Raw genomic sequence first — 23,822 nt, 5'->3', positions numbered from 1 at the left:
CCCCCTCCTGCTGCTCCCCACACTAGGTGGCTAGATTTCCCCCACAGTATCCCAAGGACCCCTGAGTCCCAAGACAGTGGCAGGTCCCCTACTGCCTGGGTCTGGTCCCATAGCTGGTGAATCCTGTTCTCTCCTCATGCCCCTTCGTTCGCCCGCGGGAAACTACCTGGGGATCCCTGTGCCAGGTCTGGTGCTAGGGGGCGCTGTGCTGCAGGCAGCAGGGTGGGCGGGCTCAGTAGTGGGTGCTCTCTCCTTGCAGTCAGTGCTGGCCCCAGTGCACCAGTGTGGTGCTCCAAGGTGGGGTGCTCTCCTACTGAAGTCAGTTTTGATCCCGGTCCCTCTGTGCTGCAGGGAGCAGGGGGGTCAGTGGGAAGTGCTCTCCCCACATAATCAGTATTGGCTCATATGGAACTGGCTTGGATCAAGGACCTGGTTGATGGCAGTAGTCAACAGCTTCCAGCTCAACTCCCCAGCTCAGCACTGCTTGTGTCCCAGTGGACTTTAGACACCCTGAAAGAGAAAAAGAGGAGAAATATGGGGACTAGGAAAGGTGAGGGGGATGGGGGGCACACAGGGTCCCTGGCATGAGGGGCATAGGGTCCCTGGCATGGGGGGGAGAATATGGGACTAGGGGGCAACCACAGCCCTAGGGAAGAGGGATGCGGTGGTGGAAATGCAGGGAGTCCCTGAAATAGAGGGGGATGGGTGTGTGGTACCCAGGGAGCTTGGGGAATGGAGGGATTTGAGGAGCCCTATTGCACTGCACAGTGTATGACCCTTTAGTATTAGCTGAGATCCAAAGCCCAGCTCCTGAATCTTTAACCCTGGCATCAGGGGCACATCCTCACACAATTCCCCCATTAAATCCCTGTCTTCCCTACACTTCCACACACATCCCTAAACATCACCTTTGGGCTGAATCCCTAGAGGGGCTATTCCAGTAGGGGGAAGTTGCGGGGGGGGGGGGGGATATTAGCTTATATGGAGTGTAGCTCGCGATCCCATTCCAGTGGTTCCCTATCAATCCATGTCCCTGAGACTGAAAAGTATTGTTTACATAGGACCTACAGGAAGTAGGGCCCAGTACAGCTGGCATGGGGAGGGGGAGGCAGGGAGGGTGCTAGGCTGCTATTGTAAAGCAATGGAGTTGTGTGGAGGGATTGCAAGCCTGGGCTGGATATGGAGGTGGGGGCAGTAGAAACCTGCTTCTTCCCTTGTTGCTCTTTACATGATCCCAGCTCTCAGGAAGTTGAAAGTGAAGGCTGTATCCTTTTTGGAAGCTGGCCAACCTCGCTTATGCAATGATCCTGTTAAATAGCTGACGCTCTGCAGGGTGGGGTGGGGCTGGGATGTGGACAGAAGTCCCCTGTGTGACCCCTGGGGGGCTCGGTAGGGGGCACTCTCCCCTCCCAGGCAGTGGGTACCCCCGCACCGCGTTGGGGGCGCTTGCTGCTGTAGGGAGTGGGGTGAAAGCTCAGTAAGGGGCAAGTACTCCTCGCACAGTGCTGGCTCCAATGCCCCAGTTTGGCGCTAGAGGGCGCTGTGATGCAGGGAGCAGAGCTGGGGGCTCACTGGAGCACCTGATGGTTTGTTATTGTAGGGTCTCTCTTCAGGCCCCCCACTCCGAAAGGAGGTGGGGGAGGGGGAAGCCTTTCTCGAGGCTGGTACTTCTGCAATGCATTTCCAGTCAATGTTCCTGGGCTAACAACGCTGCAATACCTTCCCTTTATTCCGGGGCGGCTGTCCCTTTAAGAAGCTGCCCCTCCCTGGGGAGGAAGAAGCTATGTCTCCCCCTCCGCCCCTGCCCCCCTCTTAAAGGGCCAGTACCTCAGTCCTGGGAGTCTCTTAAAGGGCCAGGGCTCCACCCCCCCTTCTCTGCCCCCTCCCTTTTCTTAAAGTGGCAGCACCCCCTCCGGAGGGGTGGGGGGCGGTGGCTGTTTCTTTAAGGCTCTCTGTGGCCAGCCCCACCCCCACGCCTGTGCCCGCCCCGCCCGCAGCCCTTGCAGGAGAGGCCGAAGCAGCTAGGCTGGGTGTCCCGGGGCGCTGGGTGCAGCCATGGCCGGGGCGCGCCCGGGGGTCCACGCGCTGCAGCTGGAGCCGCTGCGGGTCCCCGAGACCCTGATCCGGGGCAGCAAGTTCATCAAATGGGACGAGGTGAGTCGGGGGAGAAAGACACCCCCGCCGTCCCAGAGTCCTGTCCTGTCCCGTCCCGGGAGACCCCTGCACCCGCCCCCCAGACCGGGATACCCTTGCACCTGGGGTTCCCCCCCCAGGAGAGACCGGCCCCCAGCCCGGGAGACTACCTGTACCTCCCCCCCCCCGGGAGAGATTCGTCCCCTCCCTTCTTGCTCCAGACCTGGGAGAGACCCCTTGTTAGGGGGAGAGGTTTCCCACAGCTCCGTATTCCTCCCAGCATCCCTCTGGAGAGTTCCCGTGGGCACTTCCCTCTCTCGAGGACCGATCTCCCCCTATATACCTCCAGATCCCCCTGCACTCCCTTCCCCTGAAAAGGTGACCCCCATGCACCTCCTAGCTCCTTCCTGGGCAGTCCCCCGAGGAGGGAGCCCCTCAACAGCACTCCCACCAGGAGAAAGCCCCCCCAATAGCAACCTGGCAGGGGTGAGGGACATAGAGTGGGAGAAAATTATCCTGTGGGGAGCCCTTGACACCTCGGGGGAGACACTGCTATCCTCCCTAGCCCCTGGCAGCTGGTCTTTCTTGTCTCTCTCCTGCATATCCCTTGTGCCCTAAGTCCATAGAGGGATTCCTCTGTGCCCCCTGTCTAGCCCCCTAATGCCCTGCTCAGGCATCCCAGACCCTGCCCTGTGCCCCCCCCAAAGCCTCACCCAGCTACCGAAAATTCCCATACCTGCCCTCTGAAGCCCCCTGCATAGTACTCCAAACTATCCAGTTGGCTTGCAAGGGAAGGACTGTGTTGAGCGCCCCCAAACTTCCTATCCCTGCTGCCCCCTGGGCCTCTCAAATCCTTTTGTTTGACCCCTAGGGACAGCCCCACCATTCACCCCCAGCACATGCTCCTACACTTTGTACACCAATTCCTCCCTGCATCCCTCTGGAGGGGGTCCACCAAGCCCCTGCATCCTAGGAAAGGGGAAGAATTTTTGGGGAGACCCCAGGCATAGATGTAGTTTGACTTCTAAATTTGGGGGGCAGCTTCAGTCAGGCCAGTGGGACTGCATATGTGTGGGGGAATTCTGTGCTTGTCCTGAGGCTTGCGGTTTGGGGGGGGACAACATCCCTTTGCTCCTCCAACTACAACCATGACCCCCGGGTGGTGGTAGGATCTCCCTGGCTCCTCCTCCCCACACCAGCTGGATTCCCAATCTCAGGCCTAGCAATTCCCCAGTGGCTTGGAGCTCAGCCCCTGAAACCAAACAAGGAAGTGTGAGATGGAAAAGAGAGGACCCCATCAGGGGAGAAAGATTTGGGGGGGCGGAAGAGACCCTCATCTAGTCAGGCATAGAAACATAGCTCTGACTGCCCCTCCATCCTGACCCTCCTCCTCTTGCTAACCCAGCCCTGGGCTCCCCACAGCTCTGCAGGAGCCCCTCAATCCTGACGTGTAGTCTCCCTCCCACCCCATCCACATGGGTCGGTTTGATTGAGTCTAGCACTGCTTTGGAACCCTTAGTCACTCCTTCCTTTCCACCTTTCTCTCCCTTTGGGGGTCAGATTCCCCTCCCCAGTCCTGGGAGGGAGGAAATGCAGCATAGCTGGGGGGAGGGGGCCAGCAATGGGTCCCAGACACCTGGGTTCACATCTCCATGTGCATCTGTCTTCATTATTGGGAGGTGGAAGCACAGCAGGGGTTATGCAGTTGAAGGTTTCCCTCTCCTGCCTTGAGCACCCCACCCCATAGCAGGGTGCCCCTATTCACCCCTGACACCCTAGGGTGCCCAGCTCACACTGTAATTAGACGCTGCCAGGGCAGATTTGGATGGGTTGGAGGAGGCTGAGAACTGGTCTTATCCAAGCCCCACATCCCCTCCCCACGCACATGGGCCTAGTACTGAGATGCAGCCACCTCTGGGCTGGGACATGGCAGCAGGTTAGAAGCCCTCAGAGCCAGGACTGAGAAACCCCTTCTCCCTGGAGGACCAGATTTAGGGATGGAGTGAGGTCTCTCCTGATCCCAGCCCCCTTGTGCTCTGACTCCCCCTCCCCCAGCACTGGCATCGCCCCTTCTTTTTCACTCCAGGATGTGAAATCCTAACTGTGTTTGCACAGCTCAGAGAAACAAGCTCCTAGGTCCTTGGCCAAGTACCACTCCACCCCGCAGCCACTTCCCGACTAGCTGTGAGTGTGGCCAGGACAAGCCCACGAGGTGCCTCCCAGTACCCCAGCTCTGCAGGTACCCCTCAGCCCTGACTCTCATCCCCCTACTATCCCAGTCCTGGGCTCCCCCACCAAGCTTTACTGGTTCTCCTCAACCCTGACCTGCAGCCCCTGCTATCTCAGATGTGCAGCTGTGTCAGATCATGCCTTGTAAGTTAAAGGCTGGGCAGGTGCCAGGCACTGCCTGGGACAGGTGGTACTAGGAAGGCTGGGGGTTGGGCACTCCCTTCGCACCACTCTGGGGCAAAGTCCTGGGGCACCAGTAGCTTTGTGATGCTGTTTTATTGCAGCTGATTCTGGGGTCCAAGGTCTTTCCCGAGTGAACAGGTGATGTCTGAGCCCCCATCCTCTCAGCCAATGGTCCCTGCTGCGTCCCCTGCTGGGAGGGGCCAGGCTGGAGTAGCTGGGAGCTTCTCCCACAGCCAGCCTGCCTGCTTTGCTCCCTACAGCGCCCCCTGCTGGGAGAGTCTCTGCCTGGAGTAGCCTGGAGCTCTGTGTCCCTGTCTCTCTCTCTAGTCTCTGTTTTTGGCTCTTGACTCATTCTCATGCATCCCCCTCCCCCAACTCTCTGCGTTTAAGCCAGCAGCACAGAGGGGCCATTGACCAAGAAGCACATCAGGTCCCCATTCATTTCCTACTCCCCCCCCCCCCCACACACACACACTTGAACAATGCCCTGCCTGGGGGAATCCTATCTCCTGGAGAGCCAGGATGGGAGCCAAGGGGCATCTCCAAGCAAGGGGGGTTAATAACCCCCACCATGTGCTCCCAGTGTCTATGATCCCTGGGGTAGGGCAATAAGCTGCTCTCATGGGGGTGCGGGGGAGGAGACCTAGTTCTGTGGGAGCACCCTGCCTTGCTGGCGGGAGTGCGATCTGGGATAGGTAATGCTCTCTGCTTAGGATGCATTCACAGCTTGGGGGCGGGGGGGAGCAGGATTTGGAGGGGCCCTCACTGTGGATTGCCACCAGCACTGCAGGTCCTGGACCCCCAGACCAGGGCTCACCTACCCACTCCTCATGGCTAATCCCTTCCCCCCTCCACACACGCTAGAGCTTCCAGGCCAGGACTCCCCTATCCCCTCACCAGGGCTGATACTCCCCATGTGCCCACTCCTGCCAAGAATACCTGCACCTAGTAAGATCTGGGACTCCACAGAGCTGGGAGGCACTGAGCATCCAGAGGGATAGGCACGTGCAGGAAAGTCACTAGATTAAGCTTTGGCCTCAAACTAGCCAGACCACAAGGGGGGCTGTGGGGTAGGGATAGAGGGGCACGAGAAGAGCTAGGGTAGGGAAATGGGGAAACCGAGACCTGGGGTAGCCAGGGGCCATGGGTTGGGATTGAGGGGCACCAGCAGAGCTGTTTTGGGGAGGGAAGAGCCCACGGCTGGGCTGGCAGGGTGGGTCCGGGTCTGGATCAGGAACAGAGCCAGTTGCACTTACACTCCTTCCTCTCTGTGCCCCCAGGAGCCCACAACCCAGACTCTGGTGACGCTGCGTGTTGACCCCTTGGGATTCTTCCTCTACTGGAACGCGCCCCACATGGTAGGGCCCTGGCAGCACTTGTAGTGCGTGGCCTGAGCTGAGGCTGGTTTCTGCCTCTCCCCACGCCCCCATCAGGCCCGGAAACACTTGGCACTTTCCCTGCCCTTATCGAGGTCAGCCAGGGAGCAAGACAGGAAAGGCCCCAAGGCCGGAAACATCTATCAGCCGCCCCCCACTTCCTCCCAGCCAGCCCTTCCTATGGTGCACCCTGCTGACAGAGGCCAGCACTGGATGGGAGCTCCCCACGCAGATGGTGGTCCCACCCCACTCCCCACAGTACCCTCTGCTGGGACAAGCTGGGGTTGCAATATTCAGGAGCTTAGCCAGCCTGCTGCTGCTCTCCTGGAGCTGGCCTGGGAGGCTGGGTCACTCGCTCTTGGGGCTGAGCCATCAGGCCTGTTTGGCAGGAATTCGCTGGGGTGGTGCCAAGGGGCGGTCACCTGCCTGCCCCCTCCCTCGCCAGGCTTAGTCTGGGGGTGAGCCCTCCTTCCCCCAGTCTTGTCTGCCCAGCGTGTCCCACCCCTGCACTCTGATATGGTGTTGATACATTCTTAGGAGGGGGTGGCTCTTGCGGAGAGGGGAGGGAGGCAGAGGGTTGGGGGTAGTGGTTCGGGGGAGGGAGCAAGTGGAGGGTGGGAGGGTAGACCTGGGGGATGCAGAGTGGTGGGAGAGTTGAATTTGATTCAATCTGCATGCCAGGTTCCCCCCCACCCCCTGCACTCTTGCTGCTCCCTGTCCCCTCTGAATTAAGTTGGTTTCCCAAGGGTGGCTAGTTTTGAGACACCCCCTGGCAGCTGGCTGAGGCGGGGTGGGGGGAGGGCTGCTGGTAGGTCCCCTCTCAAGGGACTGTGTGGAAATTCTTGTACTTCTCTCAGCTACAAAGGGTGGGCAGGTTCCAAACTCCACTATGGTTCTCCTGCTCTTGCCCCCTCCCCGTGCCATGGGTGGGGATGTAGGGGGGAGTGTTTCTGGTTTGGCCCCTCTCCCTCTCTGCCCTTTCCCATGACCCCCCCAGCACAGCCACCCAGGCCTCACACAGGAAATGCTCCCCCACTGCCGCCCGCACACCGCAAGGGGTGGGGCTGCCTCCCTCCTCCAGGGCCCAGATGGTCCCTCTCCAGAGATTCCCTTACTCCTGGACCACTATAGCCCCCTGCCCTGTGTCATCCCCCCATTTCCTGTCCTGGTGTCTCTGCCCACCATGCCCTGTGTGCTGAGGGTGGGTACAGGATCCTGGGGCGGGTGAAGGGGGCGATGCAGCAGGGAGCGATGCAGCAGGGATTCCCCCAGCAGCAATTCCACAGAATTTGCCTGCCTTGGCAGCTGCTTTACATGTGGCTGGGATTCGTGCCCAGAGCCAGGACCGTTAGGCAGGAACTCCTCCCCACCCCACCCCATGGCTGTGGGGGTCTGCACAGCCCCAGCTCTAAGGGGCATCTCACCCCACCCCTCTTTTTGTCCCTGGCAGGAAGTTGACATCTTGGACATCAGCTCCATTCGAGACACGCGGACTGGGCGCTATGCCAGAGTCCCAAAGGTGAGGGAGGGGATCTGCCAGAACCAGCTGAGAGTGAGGGTGAAGAGACTGTATAGTCACAAACTGGTGCCTGTAGCCCACCCTCCTCACACGCGGGGAGAGACCCTACAACGACAAAGAGAGGGGATGGAGGGAGACTCTTCAATAATAAACTGGCGTGTGCTGCAAGGGAGACCCTACAATAAGGAACCTTGTCCTCCATCCCAGCTTCCCCATGGCCAGTGTGGGTTGGCTGGGGTAGCTGAGTGATCCCTGCCAAGCTCCACCCCCTCCCTCTTTAGGTTCCTGCCCCACCCTGGGCCCCAGTTAGGGAGCATCTGCAAATTTCCTGTCATGGGAAAACAGCTCCCAGGAGGGAGCTGGGAGAGTGAGGGGCAGGGTTAGGTCTAACCCTTCCCTCACTTGCATGGGGGAGCCATGCCTGATGGGGGAGAGAAATAGGGTGCCTGGGAGACCCTCCCATAATGCACTGGGGGCCTAATCCTGGCTTGTGCTGAGAGCCCCTACAAAACACAGTAGGGGCACAGCAGGGGAGCCGGGCACTGGCTCATGATCCCAGAGATGGCCTGGAGTGGGGGGTGGTTTTAACCCTGATTGGCTGAGCTGCCCAGTGCTGCTTCTGGTGGGGAGGGGGTGATGTCACAGCACTCTCTGCCGGCAGGCAGAGCATTGCTGGCTCACACCATCCCCCCAACCCCTGGCAGGACCCCAAGTTGCGGGAGATGCTGGGATTGGGGGGCTCGGAGCCGCGGCCTGAGGAGAACTTGCTGACTGTGGTGCATGGCCCGGACCTGGTCAACATCAGCTTCTTGAACTTTATCGCAGTGCAGGAGGACGTGGCCAAGGTGGGTGTGTGGTGGGTGAACGGCAGCTGGCAGGGAACCAGGGTTGGCAATAGGGAGGGAGAATGAATGGGGAGTGTTGCCAACTGTGGCGTGGAGGATGTTGGAGGGGGGCTGATGGGGTGGGTGAAAAAGGGGATACTGGGAATGAGGGGAAATTTGAGTGCCTGGGAGAATGGAGGGACATGTGGGTGGGGAGGGAGACTGGTAGTGTGGGGGAAGGTGAGTGGAGAGCAAGCAGGAGTAAGCAACAGGGCATGGGGGGGCAGTACAGTATTAGGGGGGGCAGGGGTGGCTCTAGGTTTTTTGCCGCCCCAAGCACAGCAGTCAGGCTGCTTTCGGGGGCGCACCTGCGGGAGGTCTGCTGGTCCCGTGGCTTCGGCGTACCTGCTGCCAAATTGCCGCTGAATCCGTGGGACCGGCGGAGCTCCTGCAGGCGCATCACCAAAGGCTGCCTGACTGCTGCCCTTGCAGGGACTGGCAGGGCCTGGAGCTGCCACTGGGGAGGGGGGAATGGAGGTGAGTCCATGGGGGAGGGGGCAGAAAGGTGCCAGTAGGCCGTGGGGAGCGAGCAGGGTAATCAGCAATGTGTGAGTGATGCTGGAAATGGAGGAGGGTGGGGTAGTAGATCGCCGGGGGTTGCCAAGTGAGTGGGGCTTAGAGACTGGAGGTTGCATCTCAGATGGGGTTGGGGCAGGGTGGTGTCTAGTAACTATGTCCCATAGGAGCGCACCCTACTGGCTCACTGATAGGTGGGCGAGAGGGCATCCTTGGTACAGGGGAGGAAGGGGGCAGCAGCTCTACGGTCTCATCTCTTTTCCCCCACACTGTTCCTCCCAGGTCTGGACCGAGGAGCTGTTCAAACTGGCTATGAACATTCTGGCCCAAAATGCATCTCGCAACACCTTCCTGCAGAAAACGTAAGTCTTAGTGTTGGGCAAGGGGTCCCTACATACATAGCTTGTGTGCCCTACTCCAGATGCGGCTGCATCCCAGCCCCAGGCAAGGGATTCCCATATATGCAGCCCCCGCACCCCACACCAGAAGCATCTGCATCCTAACACTGGGCAAGGGATCCTGTATAAACAGCCCGACCACCCCATCCCAGAGCTGACTATGGTGAGGGGTGTCTGGCCAGGCTTTGCTGCTCTGTAACCTCTGTCTTGTTTCCTTCCCTCAGCTACACCCGGCTCAAACTCCAGGTGAACCAGGAGAGCCGGATCCCAGTGAAGAAGTAAGTTTTCTGCCCTGCCTACTGCTCCCTTTACTGTAGTAGGCAGCAACCAGGGACCCACCAGGCCCATGGGTGGTATTTCCAAACTCCTGACTGAAGATGAGCTCTGCTGGTGCCCCTCAATCCCGACTTACAGCCCCCCTCCAACCACTGCTCTGCTGGTGCCCTTCAGTTCCAACCCGCAGCCACTTCAACCTGAACTCTTCCAGTGCCCCTCAGTCCCGACCCACAGCCCCTCTCCAACCACTGGTCTGCTGGTGCCCCTCAGTCCTGACCTGCAGCCCCCCACAACCTGAGCTCTGCCGGTGCCCTTCAGTCCTAACCTGAGCTCTGCCGGTGCCCTTCACTCCCGACCCACAACCTACCTCTCCATCCCTTGCTCTGCTGGTGCCCTTCAGTCCCAACCCACAGCCACCTTCCAACTACGGCTCTGCTGGTGCCCCTCAGTCCCGACCTTCAGCCCCCCCAACCTGAGCTCTGCTGGTGCCCCTCAGTCCCAACCTGCAGCCCCCCTCCAACTACCGCTCTGCTGGTGCCCCTCAGTCCCAACCTGCAGCCCCCCGAACCTGAGCTCTGCCGGTGCCCTTCAGTCCCAACCCGCTGCCACCTCAACCTGAGCTCTTCCAGTGCCCCTCAGTCCTGACCCACAGCCCCCCTCCAACCACTGCTCTGCTGGTGCCCCTCAGTCCCGACCCACAACCTGCCCCTCCAACCACTGCTGTGCTGGTGCCCCTCAGTCCCGACCCACAGGCCCCCTCCAACCCTTGTTCTGCCGGTGTCCTTCAGTCCAAACTGCAGGCTTCCCGCTCTCCTGTCTCCCCAGCATCCTGAAGATGTTCTCAGCCGATAAGAAGCGTGTGGAGACAGCTCTGGAGTCCTGTGGCCTTAACTTCAATCGGGTATGTCCTTCCCCCTCCTCCTTCCTCCCCAGCCACTCACCCAAGCTGCCTCGTGCCCCCCAGCGACTGACATGCACCCTTGTTATTCCCCTCAGAGTGAGTCGATCAAGCCGGACGAATTCACCCTGGAGATCTTTGAGCACTTCCTGAACAAGCTCTGCCTGCGCCCTGACATCGACAAAATCCTGCTGGAGATGTGGGTTCTGGTCCCCCTGGCGTGCTGCTGGGAGGGTGGGCTAGTGTCTGGGGCATGGCTTTGGGGTTGCAGCAGAGGGTCTGCTGTCAGGAGCAGGGGGCAGTCTGGGAATTGGGGGCAGGGCGCCTGCTGAGAGTATCTGGAGAGGGTCCATTGTCTGGTGGGGTGGCACTGGGGATGCTGCAGGGAGAGGGGTTATGTGTGTTTGTGGGATGGGGAAGGAAGGCTCCCAGCCACCAGGGAGGTTGGAGGAAGGGGGTTCAGCATCTAACTGGAATGGCAGTGACCTGCCAAATGCGGGGGTGCTGTAGGGGTGAGGTTGCCTGTGGAGGGTGTTGCCTAGTGGGTAACATCTCTGCCCTCCCTCCAGTGGGGCAAAGGGGAAGCCCTACCTGAGCCTGGACCAGCTGATGGATTTCATCAACCAGCGGCAGCGGGACCCGCGGCTGAACGAGGTGCTGTATCCCCCCCTCAGCCGCGCCCAGGTGCGCCAGCTGATCGACAAGTACGAGCCCAACCGCCAGTTCCTGGAGCGTGGTGAGCCCCGGAGGGGAGAGAAGCAGGGGAGGGGAGAGCTGGGGGTGGTGGAACCTGAGTGTAGATGGCAGGGCTGAGGGAGACTGGGGAGGGGAATGGCAGTAGGGGTGTGGGAGGACTGGGCTCCCTGCGGGGTGCTGGTCATCCTCGCTAACCTCCTGCCCCCCAGACCAGATGTCCATGGAGGGGTTCGGGCGCTACCTGGCGGGGGAGGAGAACAGCATCGTTCCCCCTGAAAAGCTGGACCTGAGCGATGACATGAGCCAGCCACTGAGCAGTTACTTCATCAACTCCTCCCACAACACCTACCTCACAGGTATGGGCCCCCCGGACCACCTCCTATAATGCCTCCCTCACAGGTATGGCCCCCCCAAACCGCCAGCATCAACCCCTCCCTCACAGGTACGGGCCCCCCAGACCACCCCCACATAAACCCTCCCTCACAGGTACAGGCATCCTCGACTGCCCCCCATCAACTCCCCCCTCACAGGCACGGGCCTCCCCAAACTGCTCCCCCATCAATTCCTCCCACAAAACCTACCTCACAGGTACAGGGGGGGCCTGAACTGCCCCCCATCAGCCCCTCCCTCAATGCCTACCTTGCTGGTATTGAGGGGTCATTCCCTAGCACCCTCTGAGCTCCGCAACTACCATGCAGGTCTGGGGGACTCCCTGGCATTCCGAGGGATGGCCCTAGCCCATCCCCCCTCAGAGACCCTGGGTACTGCCCCCTGTTTCTCCTCCCTGTGATGGTAGTTGTGGGGGGGTGTGAGAGAGAGAGACAGCATGCGAGGTGGGTGTGCGCTAGGAAGGGTCTAGCGGTTGGGGATCAGTGGGTTTGTGTTGGGAGTGTGTTTGTGTGTATGGACTGGGGCAGGGCTGTGTGCTGGAGGTCTGTATGTATGGGCAGGGTGGGGGTCTGTGAGTTGAGTATGGAGGTTAGGGGGTCTGTGGAGTAGGTGGGTTTGTGGGGTCAGTGCTCGGGGGTGTCTGTATGTATGGGTGGAGCAGGGGTCTGTGAGTTGAGTATAGGGGGTTGGGGGGGCCAGTGGAGTTGGGTGGGTTTGTGAGGTCAGGGCTGTTTGCCGGGGGTCTGTATGGATGGGTGGGGGTTTGTGTGTTTGGAGTCTGGGAGGGTCAGGGCATCCATGGGGTGCTGATGCTGAGACCTTTCCCTCATGCCCCAGCGGGCCAGCTGACGGGGAACTCCTCGGTGGAGATGTATCGACAGGTGCTGCTGAGTGGCTGCCGCTGTATTGAACTTGATTGCTGGAAGGGGCGGCCCCAGGACGAAGAGCCCTTCATCACGCACGGCTTCACCATGACCACCGAGATCCCTTTCAAGGTACTGACTGATGCACTCCTGGGACCCTCCATTGCTCCCAGAGATTTGGGGCTGGAGAGGCCACAAGAGGCCACCAAGTAGCCCCCTGTGCTGAAGCAGGACCAATAAACCTCCACCCTCCCTGACTGGTGTTTGCCCAGCCAGGTCTTAAAGATCTCCACGGACAGGGAGTCCAACCTCCCTCGGAAGCCTGTCCCAGAGCTGAGCCACCCTGAGAGTCCTAACGTTCTGCCTCACATCTGGACTAAATCTCCCTTGCTGCAGATCAAGCCCATTAGGGTCCTGCCTTCAGGTGCCACGGAGAACAATTGATCCCCATTCTCTTTGTAGCAGCCCTTAAGATATTGGAAGACTGTTAGCAGGTGCCCTCGATTGTCTTTTCTCATAACTAAACAAGCCCAATGTTTTTAACCTTTCCTCCTAGGTCAGGGTTTCTAAACCTTTTGGCATTTTTGTTGCTCACTTCTGGACTCGCCAATTTGTCCACATCTTTCCTGAAGTGTGATGCCCAGAACGGCAGCTGAGGCCTCCCCAGTGCTGAGCAGAGTGGGGCGGTTACCGCCCATGTCGTACATACAACATATCTGTTAATACCCACCCCCTCAATTATATTAGCCTTTGTCACAACGGCATCATGTTGTTGACTCATTCAAATTGTGATTCACTATCAGCCCCAGATCCTTCTCAGCCGTATGATCACCTAGCCAGAGCTTCCCCATTTTGTAATTGTGCGTTGGATTTTTCCTTCCCAAGTGCAGTACTTCGCACTTGTCTTTATTGAATTTCATCTTGTTGGTTTCAGATTTCTTCTCTAATTTGGCAAGGTCGTTCTGATTTCTAAGCCTGCCCTACAAAGTGCTTGCAACCCCTCCCAGCTTGGGTCATCTGGCTATGCTATGAGCACACTCTCCACTTTACTGAAAATGTGGAATGGTACCAGACCCAGGACTGACCCTTGGGCCAGCTGTGGGGCCCCACTGGAAGCCCCCCCCCACACACACACACATTTGACAGCAAACCATTGATAACTGCCCTTTGAGTAGGGCCTTTCATTCAGTCTGGCACCCCTCCGATAGTAATATAATCTAGACCACATCTCCCTAATTTGCGTATGACAGCTTCACCCGGATCGTGATGATTCCATTAAGATACTGGGGAACCCCCAGTCCTGGGCTCTTGACCCACAGTCCCCTGATGTTCCAGTCCTAGACTCCCCCAGGCCCCCAGCTCTGCAGGTGCACTCAGTCCCAACCAGCAGCCCCTTGTTATGCCAGCCCTGAGTCTAGTCTCCCCCGGCTCTAGGAGGTGATTGAGGCCATTGCTGAAAGTGCTTTCAAGACCTCCCCATTCCCCGTCATCCTGTCCTTTGAGAACCACGTTGACTCGTGAGTAATTCCCGCGGCCCCCCACCAGTGCTTCCATTCTGCTCCCTGGGGCACGTCCTGCTGGGAGAGGCTGGGGCTCCAGAGCTCTAATGGCCCCTTCACTCTGCCCTCAGGGCCAAGCAGCAGGCTAAGATGGCCGAGTACTGCCGCAGCATCTTTGGAGATGCGCTACTGATTGATCCCCTGGAGAAGTACCCGGTGAGGTGGCTGAAGTGGGGGGCACGGAAGGGGGGGAAATCAGGCATGGGGGTGGGGTACAAGGGGGGGAGGAGGAGGAGAGGTATCCAGGAATGGGGGGCAGGGGGCAAGTGTATCAAGAATCTGGAGATCAGGGTTGAGGGTATTTGGGGAAGTGGGGAGAGGACTGGAGGGGTGGATGAATGGGTCATGAATATCTGGGGATGGAGGGGCAGACAGGGTGTCTGGAGGAGGGAGTTGGGTCAGTGGGAATTGGGGGGAGAGAAGGGGGCTGTCCATGGGGTCTCCATCCCCTCATGGCTGGCTGGCCCTGGTCTAACCCTTGTCCCCCCCAAGCTGCAACCGGGCGTGGTGCTGCCCAGCCCCCAGGAGCTCATGGGCCGCATCCTGGTGAAGAACAAGAAGCGGCGGCAGCGGCGGGCGAGCAAGGGCCCCGAGGGAAGTAGCATCCGCAAACGCCTGCTGGAGTCCACAGTGAGCGACGCGGGGCCAGGCCTCGGGGATCTGCCCTCACCCCCACCGGGTACGTACCCCTCCCCCATCCTGTGCATCACCCCCCCACACGCACACAGGGTGTGTGCCCTGGATCCACCCCCACTGGGTACATGCTCCTCCCCAGCCAGTGCCGCCTTCCCACAGGGTGTGTATGCTGGATCCGCCCCCACCGAGTACTACCCCCTCCCCAGCCAGTGTGCCCCCCCCCCACTGGGTATGTACCCCCTCCCCAGCCAGTGCGCCCCCCAACTGGGTACATACCCCGGATCCACCCTGGCTCCCATGGGGTATGTACCCCTCCCCAGCTAGTGCCACCCCCTGCCAGGTACTTACCCCTGGATCTGCCCTTACTGCCCCCCTGTCCACTGCCACCCTCACTCTCCCTCCTGCCAAGCACCCTGGGCTCTGTACTTCCTTTCCCCACCAACCTCAGGGACAGCTTGGGCATGAACAAGCCCGGCCCCTGCCCCAGCTGAGGTGGGAATCAGGCAGTGCTTCCCTTCCAGGCTGTGCCGCGATCTCCCCCCAACCACGCAGCACGCTCCTCCCCATGGAGCTTCCCCTTGGGAGTGGGGCAGGGATATGATACCCCCCAGGAGTACTGTGAGCCTGCTGTGGGGGCTGCACAGGGAAATGCACCTTCTAGATGTGGGGTCCACCCTTCATTTCCTGTGTCACTGTGGAGCTGGGGGCACCTTGTCCCCCCCTTCACTCAGCTCTGTGGTGCTCACACGCCTCCCCCCCACTCAGGCTCCCCCTATGTCGAGCAGCACAAGGGGGCCACCCCTCCGGTCATTGCCAACGGGGAGGAGAAGGCGCCACCGGAGAGACTGGCCAAGCTGGCAGAGCCCCGTAAATCCATTGGTGAGTGGGGAGGGAGGCACATCCCATCCCTAACATCCCCCCACCCCAAGCCTCAGAGCCTGGGGGATGGATCAGGAGGAGGGATCTGAGTGATGAGGGGGCCTGTGTGTGGAAGGGGCTATGATGGGGTTTGGGGCTAGGGCACTGGGGTGACAGTCCTGTTCAGGGGAATGTGGGGAGACTAGGGGCAGTAAGGTTGGGTCTCCCTGATGGGGAGCAGGGGGTGGAGTGACTGTTGGGGGGGGGGGTTAAGGGTGGGGTGTCTGATGGTCTGGGGTCTCTAACCCTTCTCTCTACCCCTCCAGACCGGGAGGCTGACAGCGAAGAGGAGGAGGAGGAAGAGCAGCCAGACCCCAAGAAGCCCACAACAGATGAGGTAAAGGGGGGTTATGGGGGCTCCATTTCTGGGGGCTGCTCAGAGGGGGGTCTTCCCTCCTGCCCCCTGGTTTGTAACATGGGGGGGTTACTGGGTGGGGGTGACTAGGATGTGAGCAGCACTGAGATGGCAGATGTGGGGGTCTATAGCCAGCTGTGCCTGCCCAGCCCCCGAACCTTTGCAGAGAGACCTCCAAGTTGGCTGCCCTGACCCCACCCCCACCCCTACCCCTCTACCCCCCACAGGGCACGGCCAGCAGCGAGGTGAACGCCACCGAGGAGATGTCCACACTGGTGAATTACATAGAACCCGTCAAATTCAAATCCTTCCAGGCCGCCAGTAGTGAGTGTCGGGGGTGTGGAGGCTGTCTAGGGGGCAGATATGTGCGGGGTGCTGAGATCTGAGAGGCTGCGGGGATAGGAGCTCTTTGTGCAGTGGGCTTGGTTAGAGGCAGAATGCTTTGGGAGTTATGGGGGTATAGGGTTTGAGGGGCAAGGGGAGCCAGAGTGGAGGAGTGGGCAGGGATGTCTGTGAGGATGGATGGGGTATGATGGTGTGGGGGGAGGGGGATTGTGGGGGAGGCAGGGCTGTCTGGGGGGGCTCAGTGGAGGGTTGGGTGTTGCTGATCATGGAGGTATGGCGGGGGGGCTGATGCTGCAGGAAGGGGTCTCTCCGCAGGGGAGCGCTAATGCACTCCCCCTTACTGCCCATAGAGCGGGACAAGTCCTTTGAGATGTCGTCTTTCGTGGAGACCAAGGGGCTGGAGCAGCTCACCAAGAGCCCCATGGAGTTTGTCGAGTATCCTGCCGGGGGCAGTACTGGGGGGCAAGGAGCTGGGAGGGGGGGATGGGCAGTATAGTGGGGGAGGGCAAAGGTAGGTTTGGTGGAGCTAGCAGGAAAAAGTAGGATTGGTGTGGGGTGGGCAGGGAGCAGTGGGGGGATAGTGGGGAGGGCAGGAAAAGGGAGGGCTGGTTTGTAGGAGGGGGTGAGCTGCAGGGTAGGGATGGCTGCTCCTGCGGGGGGGCTATTGGCTGCTGTCTCCCACTGCTACCTTGACATCCCGCCATGTGCCCAGATACAACAAGAAGCAGCTAAGCCGCATCTACCCCAAGGGCACACGGGTCGATTCCTCCAATTACATGCCTCAGCTCTTCTGGAACGCCGGCTGCCAGATGGTGGCCCTCAATTTCCAGTCCCTCGGTGAGGATCCCCCTGAGTCGTGACCCACAGCCCCCAGGCTCTCCCAAGCTCTGCCAGTGCCTCTCAATTCATGGTGCTGGGGGACCCCAGTGCGATTGGAGTCCTCGGGAGTAGTTACGGTGTTGTGTTCCCTCAGCACCTCCCCTCTTAGTGCCATTCATTTTGCACACCCTACCCAACCGAGGTGTTACCAATGATGCAGGGGGGTGAATGAGGAGTTCCTCATCCCAACTGTCTAGGGCTCCCCACAGTCTCACAGTGCCCTGCCCCTAATCTCCACCTCCTCATGGGGGTCCTGTTACTCTCCAGACCTGCCAATGCAGCTGAATCTGGGCATGTTTGAGTACAACCGGCGCAGCGGGTACCTGCTGAAGCCCGAGTTCATGAGGCGTGAGGACAAGCCCTTCGACCCCTTCACTGAGAACATTGTGGACGGCATTGTGGCCAACACGGTCAAGGTCAAGGTGAAAGCTAGGGGGCTGATGCCAACCCATCCTGGTGGGCATGAGGGTGAGGGGATATGAGGTGTGTAGTGGGCACAGGGCTGTGTGGGGCCAATAGGGCATGTGGGGCTGAGACTTGTCGGGGGTACTTGGGGGTGTCAGGTGGGATTGGCAGTATGTGGGGGGTCACTAGTGACTCTGACCCCTTCTCCCCCCCTTCCGCCCCAGATAATCTCGGGGCAGTTCCTGTCAGACAAGCGGGTGGGCATCTACGTGGAAGTGGACATGTTTGGCCTCCCCGTTGACACCAAGCGCAAATTCCGGACGCGCCCATCCCAGGGGAACTCCTTCAACCCTGTCTGGGATGAGGAGCCCTTCGTCTTTCCCAAGGTAAGGCCGCTGGAGCAGGGGCAGTGTCCAGCCTCTTCCCAAGCCCAGGTGTGGGTGGTCCCCCTCCTGTGGGTCCCAGGGGCAGCATCTAACCCCCCTTTGCTTCCCCAGGTGGTGCTGCCCACGCTGGCATCCCTGCGCATTGCTGTCTTTGAGGAGGGGGGTAAATTTGTCGGGCACCGGATCCTGCCTGTCTCAGCCATCCGGTCTGGTAAGCGGAGGTGCCTGGGGTCCCTGCCCCCAGCCCACCTTTCGCCACGGCAACGGGGGGACGTGGGATGTGCTGGTTACCCCACAACCTCCCCTCATGAGCTCTAGGCCTGGTCCCATCATACATTGCTCTAGGCCTGTCACTGAAGCAATGGGGAGGGGATTTGAGAGATGTGAATTACCCAGAACCCCCTGCAGTGGGCGCCAGACCCTGGTCCCCATCGTGCACGGCTCCAGGCAAGCAGGGTGCAGGAGCTGCTGCGTTCCCCTGCTGTGCCCCATGCTGCATTGCTCCTGCCCCCTGCAGTTATTTCTGCCCCCCAGTTCTGTCAGCCCTCTCCCCTTAGGGTCCTGTGTGCAGCCCTGTCTCTGTCCCCTGAGGGGCATGGGGGCATTCCCTACCCAGCCCCCAACAATGCTGGGGGGCACAGTGCCCCCATAAACCCCAGGGTGCTCCCCCCATTTGGTCTGGTCTGACCCCTCTCCTGTCTCTGTGCCCTCTTGACCAGGGTACCACTACATCTGCCTGCGCAGTGAAAGCAACCAGCCACTGAGCCTGCCCGCCCTGCTGGTCTACACAGAAGCAAATGATTATATCCCAGACGACCACCAGGGTATGTGTTGCTGTGGGGCTGGCTGGAGGGGAGATCGGGATGATGGGGTGTCTCTGGAAGAGGGTGCCTATTTGGAGGAATGAGGGAGTGTGGCCTGGGATATTGGGAAGGGGGGGGCTGTGGTGGGGACTTGGGGGGAATTTCCCTCTCATGCATCTTTCAGCCTCCTATTTCTACTCCTTAGACTACGCAGAGGCCCTGATCAACCCCATTAAACACGTCAGCCTCATGGACCAGCGGGCAAAACAGCTGGTGGCGCTGATTGGAGACAGCGAGGTGAGTGGGGGATGGGCATAGGATACCAGAACGGGGAGGGGGATAGGGGCCAGTGGATCTGGGGGAGGGAGGGCGTGTGTAGTAGTGGCTCTGAGGGAGAAGGGGAATGGGGTATCAGATGGGGGATGCTTAGGGTGAGTTGGGGGGCAGTGGATCTGGGCCTGAGGATAATGGGGTACTGGTGAGGGGCGGGATCCCACTTCATCTAGAGGTATGGCTTGGTGGGGGTCCTAGGAAGGAGTCAACAGGAGTTTTGGTGGGGGGTGGGTCTTGGGGACAGGTTGAGGGGAGCCCACTGAACCCATCCTTGAATCCCTCTCTTCCCCAGGAGAATGCAGAGAATCCACGGGAAACACCTGGGAAGCAGCGAGCTGATGTGGTGGCTGAGCCCTCCACGGACCCCCGACAGCCACCCACTGTCCTGCTGCCCCCTGCCGGCAGCCCCAGTGTCGCCAGTCCAGGCAAGGGAGATCTCTGATTCCTGTCCCTATTGGGGGGCAGGGTTATCAGCTGGGGGAGGCACCCTCTGCTGCGTAGGACTTTCCTTTAATGTGGGGGAGGGAGTGTCCCCTATAAGGGGTGGGTTTGTGTGTCATAGGCTGCATGAGGATGGGGTGTTCTCCTGTAATGGGGAATGGTGCAATGGAACCAATCCCAGTGGCACGTGGGGGGTGCGTAATGGCAGAGACCCCTGTGGTCTGGTCCAGTCTTCAGAGCTGTAGCCCTTTTGGGGACTGGAAGAGATTGGGGTGAGGGTTGGTTTTCTCCTCATGCCTCTCCCTAACCACTGCCTCCTCCCCCTTGCAGGGCAAAGGGACGACCTCATTGCCAGTGTCCTTGCAGGTAAGGGCTGCACCAGAGCATAGGACACTGCCTCCCACTGACCCCACATTCCTCAGCTTGGAGGTAGTTGGAGGAATCAGCTTTGTTGTTACCAGCCCCCTGTGCCCCTCCCCAGAGGCAGCTGTATCTCCGCACTGGCTTCCTGTGTATGCAGGGATTGGGGGATGCTGAGACCCTCCTCCCCTCCCTCTGTTCCAGAGGTAGCCCCCCAGTCCCTGGAGGAGCTGCGGCAGCAAAAGGGCTACATCAAGCTGCTAAAGAAGCAGTACCGGGAGCTGAAGGAGCTACGCAAGAAGCACATGAAGAACATCTCCAGCCTCAACAAGAAGCAGAGCACCCGAGCCAACCAGCTGCACAGCGACAGCCTCCGGCGCCGCTCCCAAGTGGAGCGGAGCCTGCGCCGTGGGCACCAGGAGTGAGTGTCCCCCCTCATGGCTCTGCTGGTGCCCCTCAGTCCTGACCTGCATCCCCTAACATTGCCTCTCCCACAGCTCCCTGTTATCCCAGCCCTGAGCTCCTTCCCCAAACTCTGCCCCTCAGTCCCGACGCACAGCCCCCACCATGCTGATAGTCTCTGTCCCTTGCAGTGCCAACGGCTCGCTGGACGCACTGGAGCAAGAGGTGTCTCGGCAGAAGCTGGAGCTGCAGGAGGGGCAGATGCGGGGACTGCTGCAGCTGCGGGAAACCCAGCACCAGGTGGAGAGAGCCCGCAAAAAGGAGCACCTGCAACAGGTATCTAGGAGGGCGGGCAGAGGAGCATCGGAATAAAGGGCAGCTCAAACAGGTACCCTGCCAGAGGAGGGCACAGTGTAGCTCCCAAAGATCCCCTGCAACTGGGGGTGGGGGGCAACTGCACATGGGTATCTGGGGAAGGGGGTCCAGGAACTAGGAGGGTATGGGGGGTGGAATGCAAGGGGCGCACTTTGGTGGGAGGCAGTGCAGGATTGCTAGCTGGAGGGGAGTTTGGGGGAAGGGAAGGTGCCAGGGTCAGGGATCTAACAGCAAATGCCCTGACACTGCTCACATCTGTCCCCACCCACAAGGCCCAGCAGCGGCTGCGGGAAATTGCCCAGGACTGCCAGGCTGCCCAGCTGAAGAGAGTCAAGGAAACAAGTGAGAGGTTGGTACTGGGGGTGGGGGCAGGTGATGGTAGTTTCCCCAGTACACTGCTCCTCCTAGGGCTGATAGATCTCTGTGCCCCTCCCCAGGGAGAAGAAGGAGCTGCAGAAAATCCTGGACCGCAAGAGGCACAACAGCATCACAGAGGCCAAATCCCGGGAGAAGCAGAAGAAAGATGTGTGAGTGGCAGGGGCGAGTGGGAGCTAGCGGTGTTGGGCTGGTGCGGGGAGGAGAAGAGCAAGCTGCTGGGGGGGGCAGGGCAGGAAGTGGTTAGTGAGGGATGGGGGCTGGGGTGGAACAGGAAAGGAGATAGCAGGGGTGGGCCCAGTGCTGGGGGAGGAGACATGCCCAACACCAACCCCAGGAGTGGCAGGATTGGGCTGTGCAGGTGATGGGGAGGGGAGGCAATATGAATCCTGGGTCACGGATCCGTGTCACTGGGGGATAGATGGGGCATACAGATCCCTGTATGCGGGGGCGGGGGTATGTCCCAGCCAGTTCTGAGCATGTTCAGTCTGGGGGACTGGAGTTGACCCTATATGGGAAGGAGCTGTCCTGTCTGATGGTCTGTCTCTTCCTCCCCTCCATCCCTGCAGGGAGCTGACAGAGATTAACAGGAGACACATCAACGAATCAGTGAACTCCATCCGCAGGGTGAGGGCCCCCCACATTGCCTCGCTCTGTTCCCCACATTAGCCATTTGTGGGGGGGGGAGGAGAGAACAGCCAGCTGGCTCACTTGTGCCCCGCCCTGGGGCAGCTCCAGGCACCAGCACAGCAAGTGCGTGCCTGGGGCAGCAACATGCAGGGGGCAGCCTGTCGGTTGCTGTGAGGGCGGCAGTCAGGCTGCCTTCAGCGGCTTGCCTGCAGGAGGTCCGCTGGTCCAGCAGTGGCAATTCGGCGGTGGATACGCCGAAGCTGCGGGACCAGCAGGGGCAGATCACCCGCACAGATGCCACCGAATCCCCGTGCTTGGGGCGGCAAAAAACACAGAGCCACCCCATCCCCGCCCAGGTATATGGGATCCCTGTAATATCTGAGCATTAGTGGGGGCAGCTCTCCTGCTAGTCCTGCCCCTCATTCGTTTCCTGGGCAGCAACCAGCTCACAGCACCCCTTTCCCTTGGTCTGCTCCGCTAAGAAACTCTCTTTCCCGCCTCTCTGCAGCTGGAGGAAGCCCAGAAGCGACGCCAGGAGAAGCTTGTGGCTGGGCAACAGGAGATCCTACAGCAAATAGAGGAAGAGGAGCCCAGGGTGAGTGCGGAGTGGGGGTGAGCGGCAGTGCCAGGAGGTGTCTCCCATGGGCCCAGTTGCCCTAGCAGGGGAAGAGTGAGTGGCGCAGGTTGGGGGCAGGTACTGTTCTAGGGTCACCCTGGGGAGCCCTGGATGCCTGCAGTGGGGGGAGGAGCTGTGGGCCTAACATGCAGTGTGGTTGAGTGATTGTGCAGCTTCAGGCCCTAGAGCAGCCATGGGGGATGGGGGTCTTTCCCATTGTGTCCCCCACCAACACCCCTCTTGCCTCCCCTGCAGCTGGTGGAGGAGCTGGAGCGGGAGTGCGAGCTGGAGGCACAGGCACTGCCCCAGGAGATCCGCCGCTTCCTCCAAGCTGAGCTGGAGGTGGGGGTGAGAAATGGGCACCCCCCTGCTGCCCCTCAAGAAGAGGAGGATGAGAGCACTGTGCTGTGAAGTGGCGGGGGGACCTGGCACAGTGCTCCTGCTGTGGAGAACACCATGCTGGGAGATACGCCCCCACCCCACCCCCAGCCACCCCACTGGGGGGGGTCACCTCAGCACCTCCACACCCCCTCCAACCAGCATGTGCTGCGGTGGGAGAGGGAGGTGGCACTGTACCCCTTTCATGCACTGGGCCAGTGGGGCATGCGGAGTCTCTGTTTTTGGGGTGTTCTAAGAGGTGGGGGTGCAGGGGTGGGGGGCTACATGGGGTGGGGCCACTGCAAATACACTAAGACACACTTTTTAAATACATTTTTACTTTTTTAATCAGCAACCCCCACCTTGATGCCTCTAGGGAGGCTGCCCCCTAGATTATTCAGGGGGCTTGATGCTGCCAGGGGGCTGCCTCATTGTGAAGTGGGGGCTGTTCTCTGCCCTGACAACCCCCACCCAAAGATGAGATTGTGGGGGGTAACCTGTTATGCCTCCCCCCTTATGACCTGGGGCTGATCCTTGGGGGAACCTGAAAGCAGGATAAAAAGGGCTATTTTTATATAAAATCTTTTTTAATCCTATTTTTTACTGATTTGTATCTTTGTAGTTGTTTAGGGGCGCAGCTGGGTGTGACACTACCTCCTTCCCCAGGAACAGATGTAACATAAGAGCCTTTTATTCTTCTACAGATTATTTTGTATGGGGGGAGTGGATAGGGGGTAAAATGCCCCTGCCTGTAACTTTTTTCCTGGCTAATTTTTTTTTTTTTTAAATGTGGAATGTCAATAAATCTGCCTCCAGGGAGTGACCAGCTTCTTCTCTGGTGGAGAGTGTCCTGCCCACAGAGCAGCTCCCCTGTGAACCCAAAGTGCAGTGCACCTGCTGTGGGCTGGGCTAAATCTACCCTCCGCTGGGGGGATCTGGGAAGGTTCTGTCGGTGGGAGGTGTCATCCCCCTACACAGCTGCTGCTCTGTGACTCCCAGCTGGCACTTGGGAGTGTGAGAGGAGGGTCCTTCCCTGTTCGACTCCCTCACCAGGTTCACAGACCACTGTAGTGCAGAGGTAAACACTGGTGTCTGAGTTGTGTCCCCCCCCCAGCTCAGGGACATGTCCCCACTGGGCCAGCATGCAGAGCTCTGCCAAGGGCCTAGGACTGTTGGTGCCTGTTGAAGCCAAAAAAAAATGGCCCTCAGACCTGATGAACTGGGGGGAAAGGCCCTGTATCCCACCCCCCAGCCAGTGCCACCTA

General features: G+C 59.8%; 1 protein-coding gene across 2 annotated transcripts; it reads left to right on the top strand.

The window, feature by feature from the left end:
- Positions 1–1,984: 1,984 nt before the first annotated feature.
- On the top strand, positions 1,985–22,678 carry PLCB3 (phospholipase C beta 3). Of its 2 annotated transcripts, XM_050960699.1 has the most exons (33): positions 1,985–2,154; positions 5,826–5,903; positions 7,372–7,440; positions 8,145–8,285; positions 9,123–9,202; positions 9,463–9,516; positions 10,340–10,415; positions 10,511–10,611; positions 10,982–11,148; positions 11,318–11,464; positions 12,336–12,493; positions 13,796–13,878; positions 13,992–14,076; positions 14,413–14,599; positions 15,322–15,435; positions 15,741–15,811; positions 16,057–16,153; positions 16,525–16,609; positions 16,887–17,011; positions 17,321–17,475; positions 17,683–17,844; positions 17,956–18,055; positions 18,564–18,668; positions 18,853–18,944; positions 19,273–19,405; positions 19,752–19,787; positions 19,986–20,202; positions 20,375–20,519; positions 20,831–20,907; positions 20,996–21,085; positions 21,503–21,560; positions 22,072–22,158; positions 22,435–22,678. In XM_050960699.1, exons 1-33 carry the CDS (start codon positions 2,056–2,058, stop codon positions 22,588–22,590), a joined length of 3,630 nt encoding a protein of 1,209 aa, XP_050816656.1. In that variant the 5' UTR covers positions 1,985–2,055; the 3' UTR covers positions 22,591–22,678. The 2 variants fall into 2 exon arrangements, with proteins under 2 accessions (XP_050816656.1, XP_050816657.1); XM_050960700.1 differs by lacking the exon at positions 15,322–15,435.
- Positions 22,679–23,822: the final 1,144 nt, after the last annotated feature.

This window comes from Gopherus flavomarginatus, chromosome 6, assembly GCF_025201925.1.
Source record: "Gopherus flavomarginatus isolate rGopFla2 chromosome 6, rGopFla2.mat.asm, whole genome shotgun sequence".
Classification (NCBI taxonomy): Eukaryota; Metazoa; Chordata; order Testudines; family Testudinidae; genus Gopherus; species Gopherus flavomarginatus.
The sequence above is the reverse complement of the archived record's forward strand: the minus strand, read 5'-3'. Positions and strand labels throughout refer to the sequence as shown.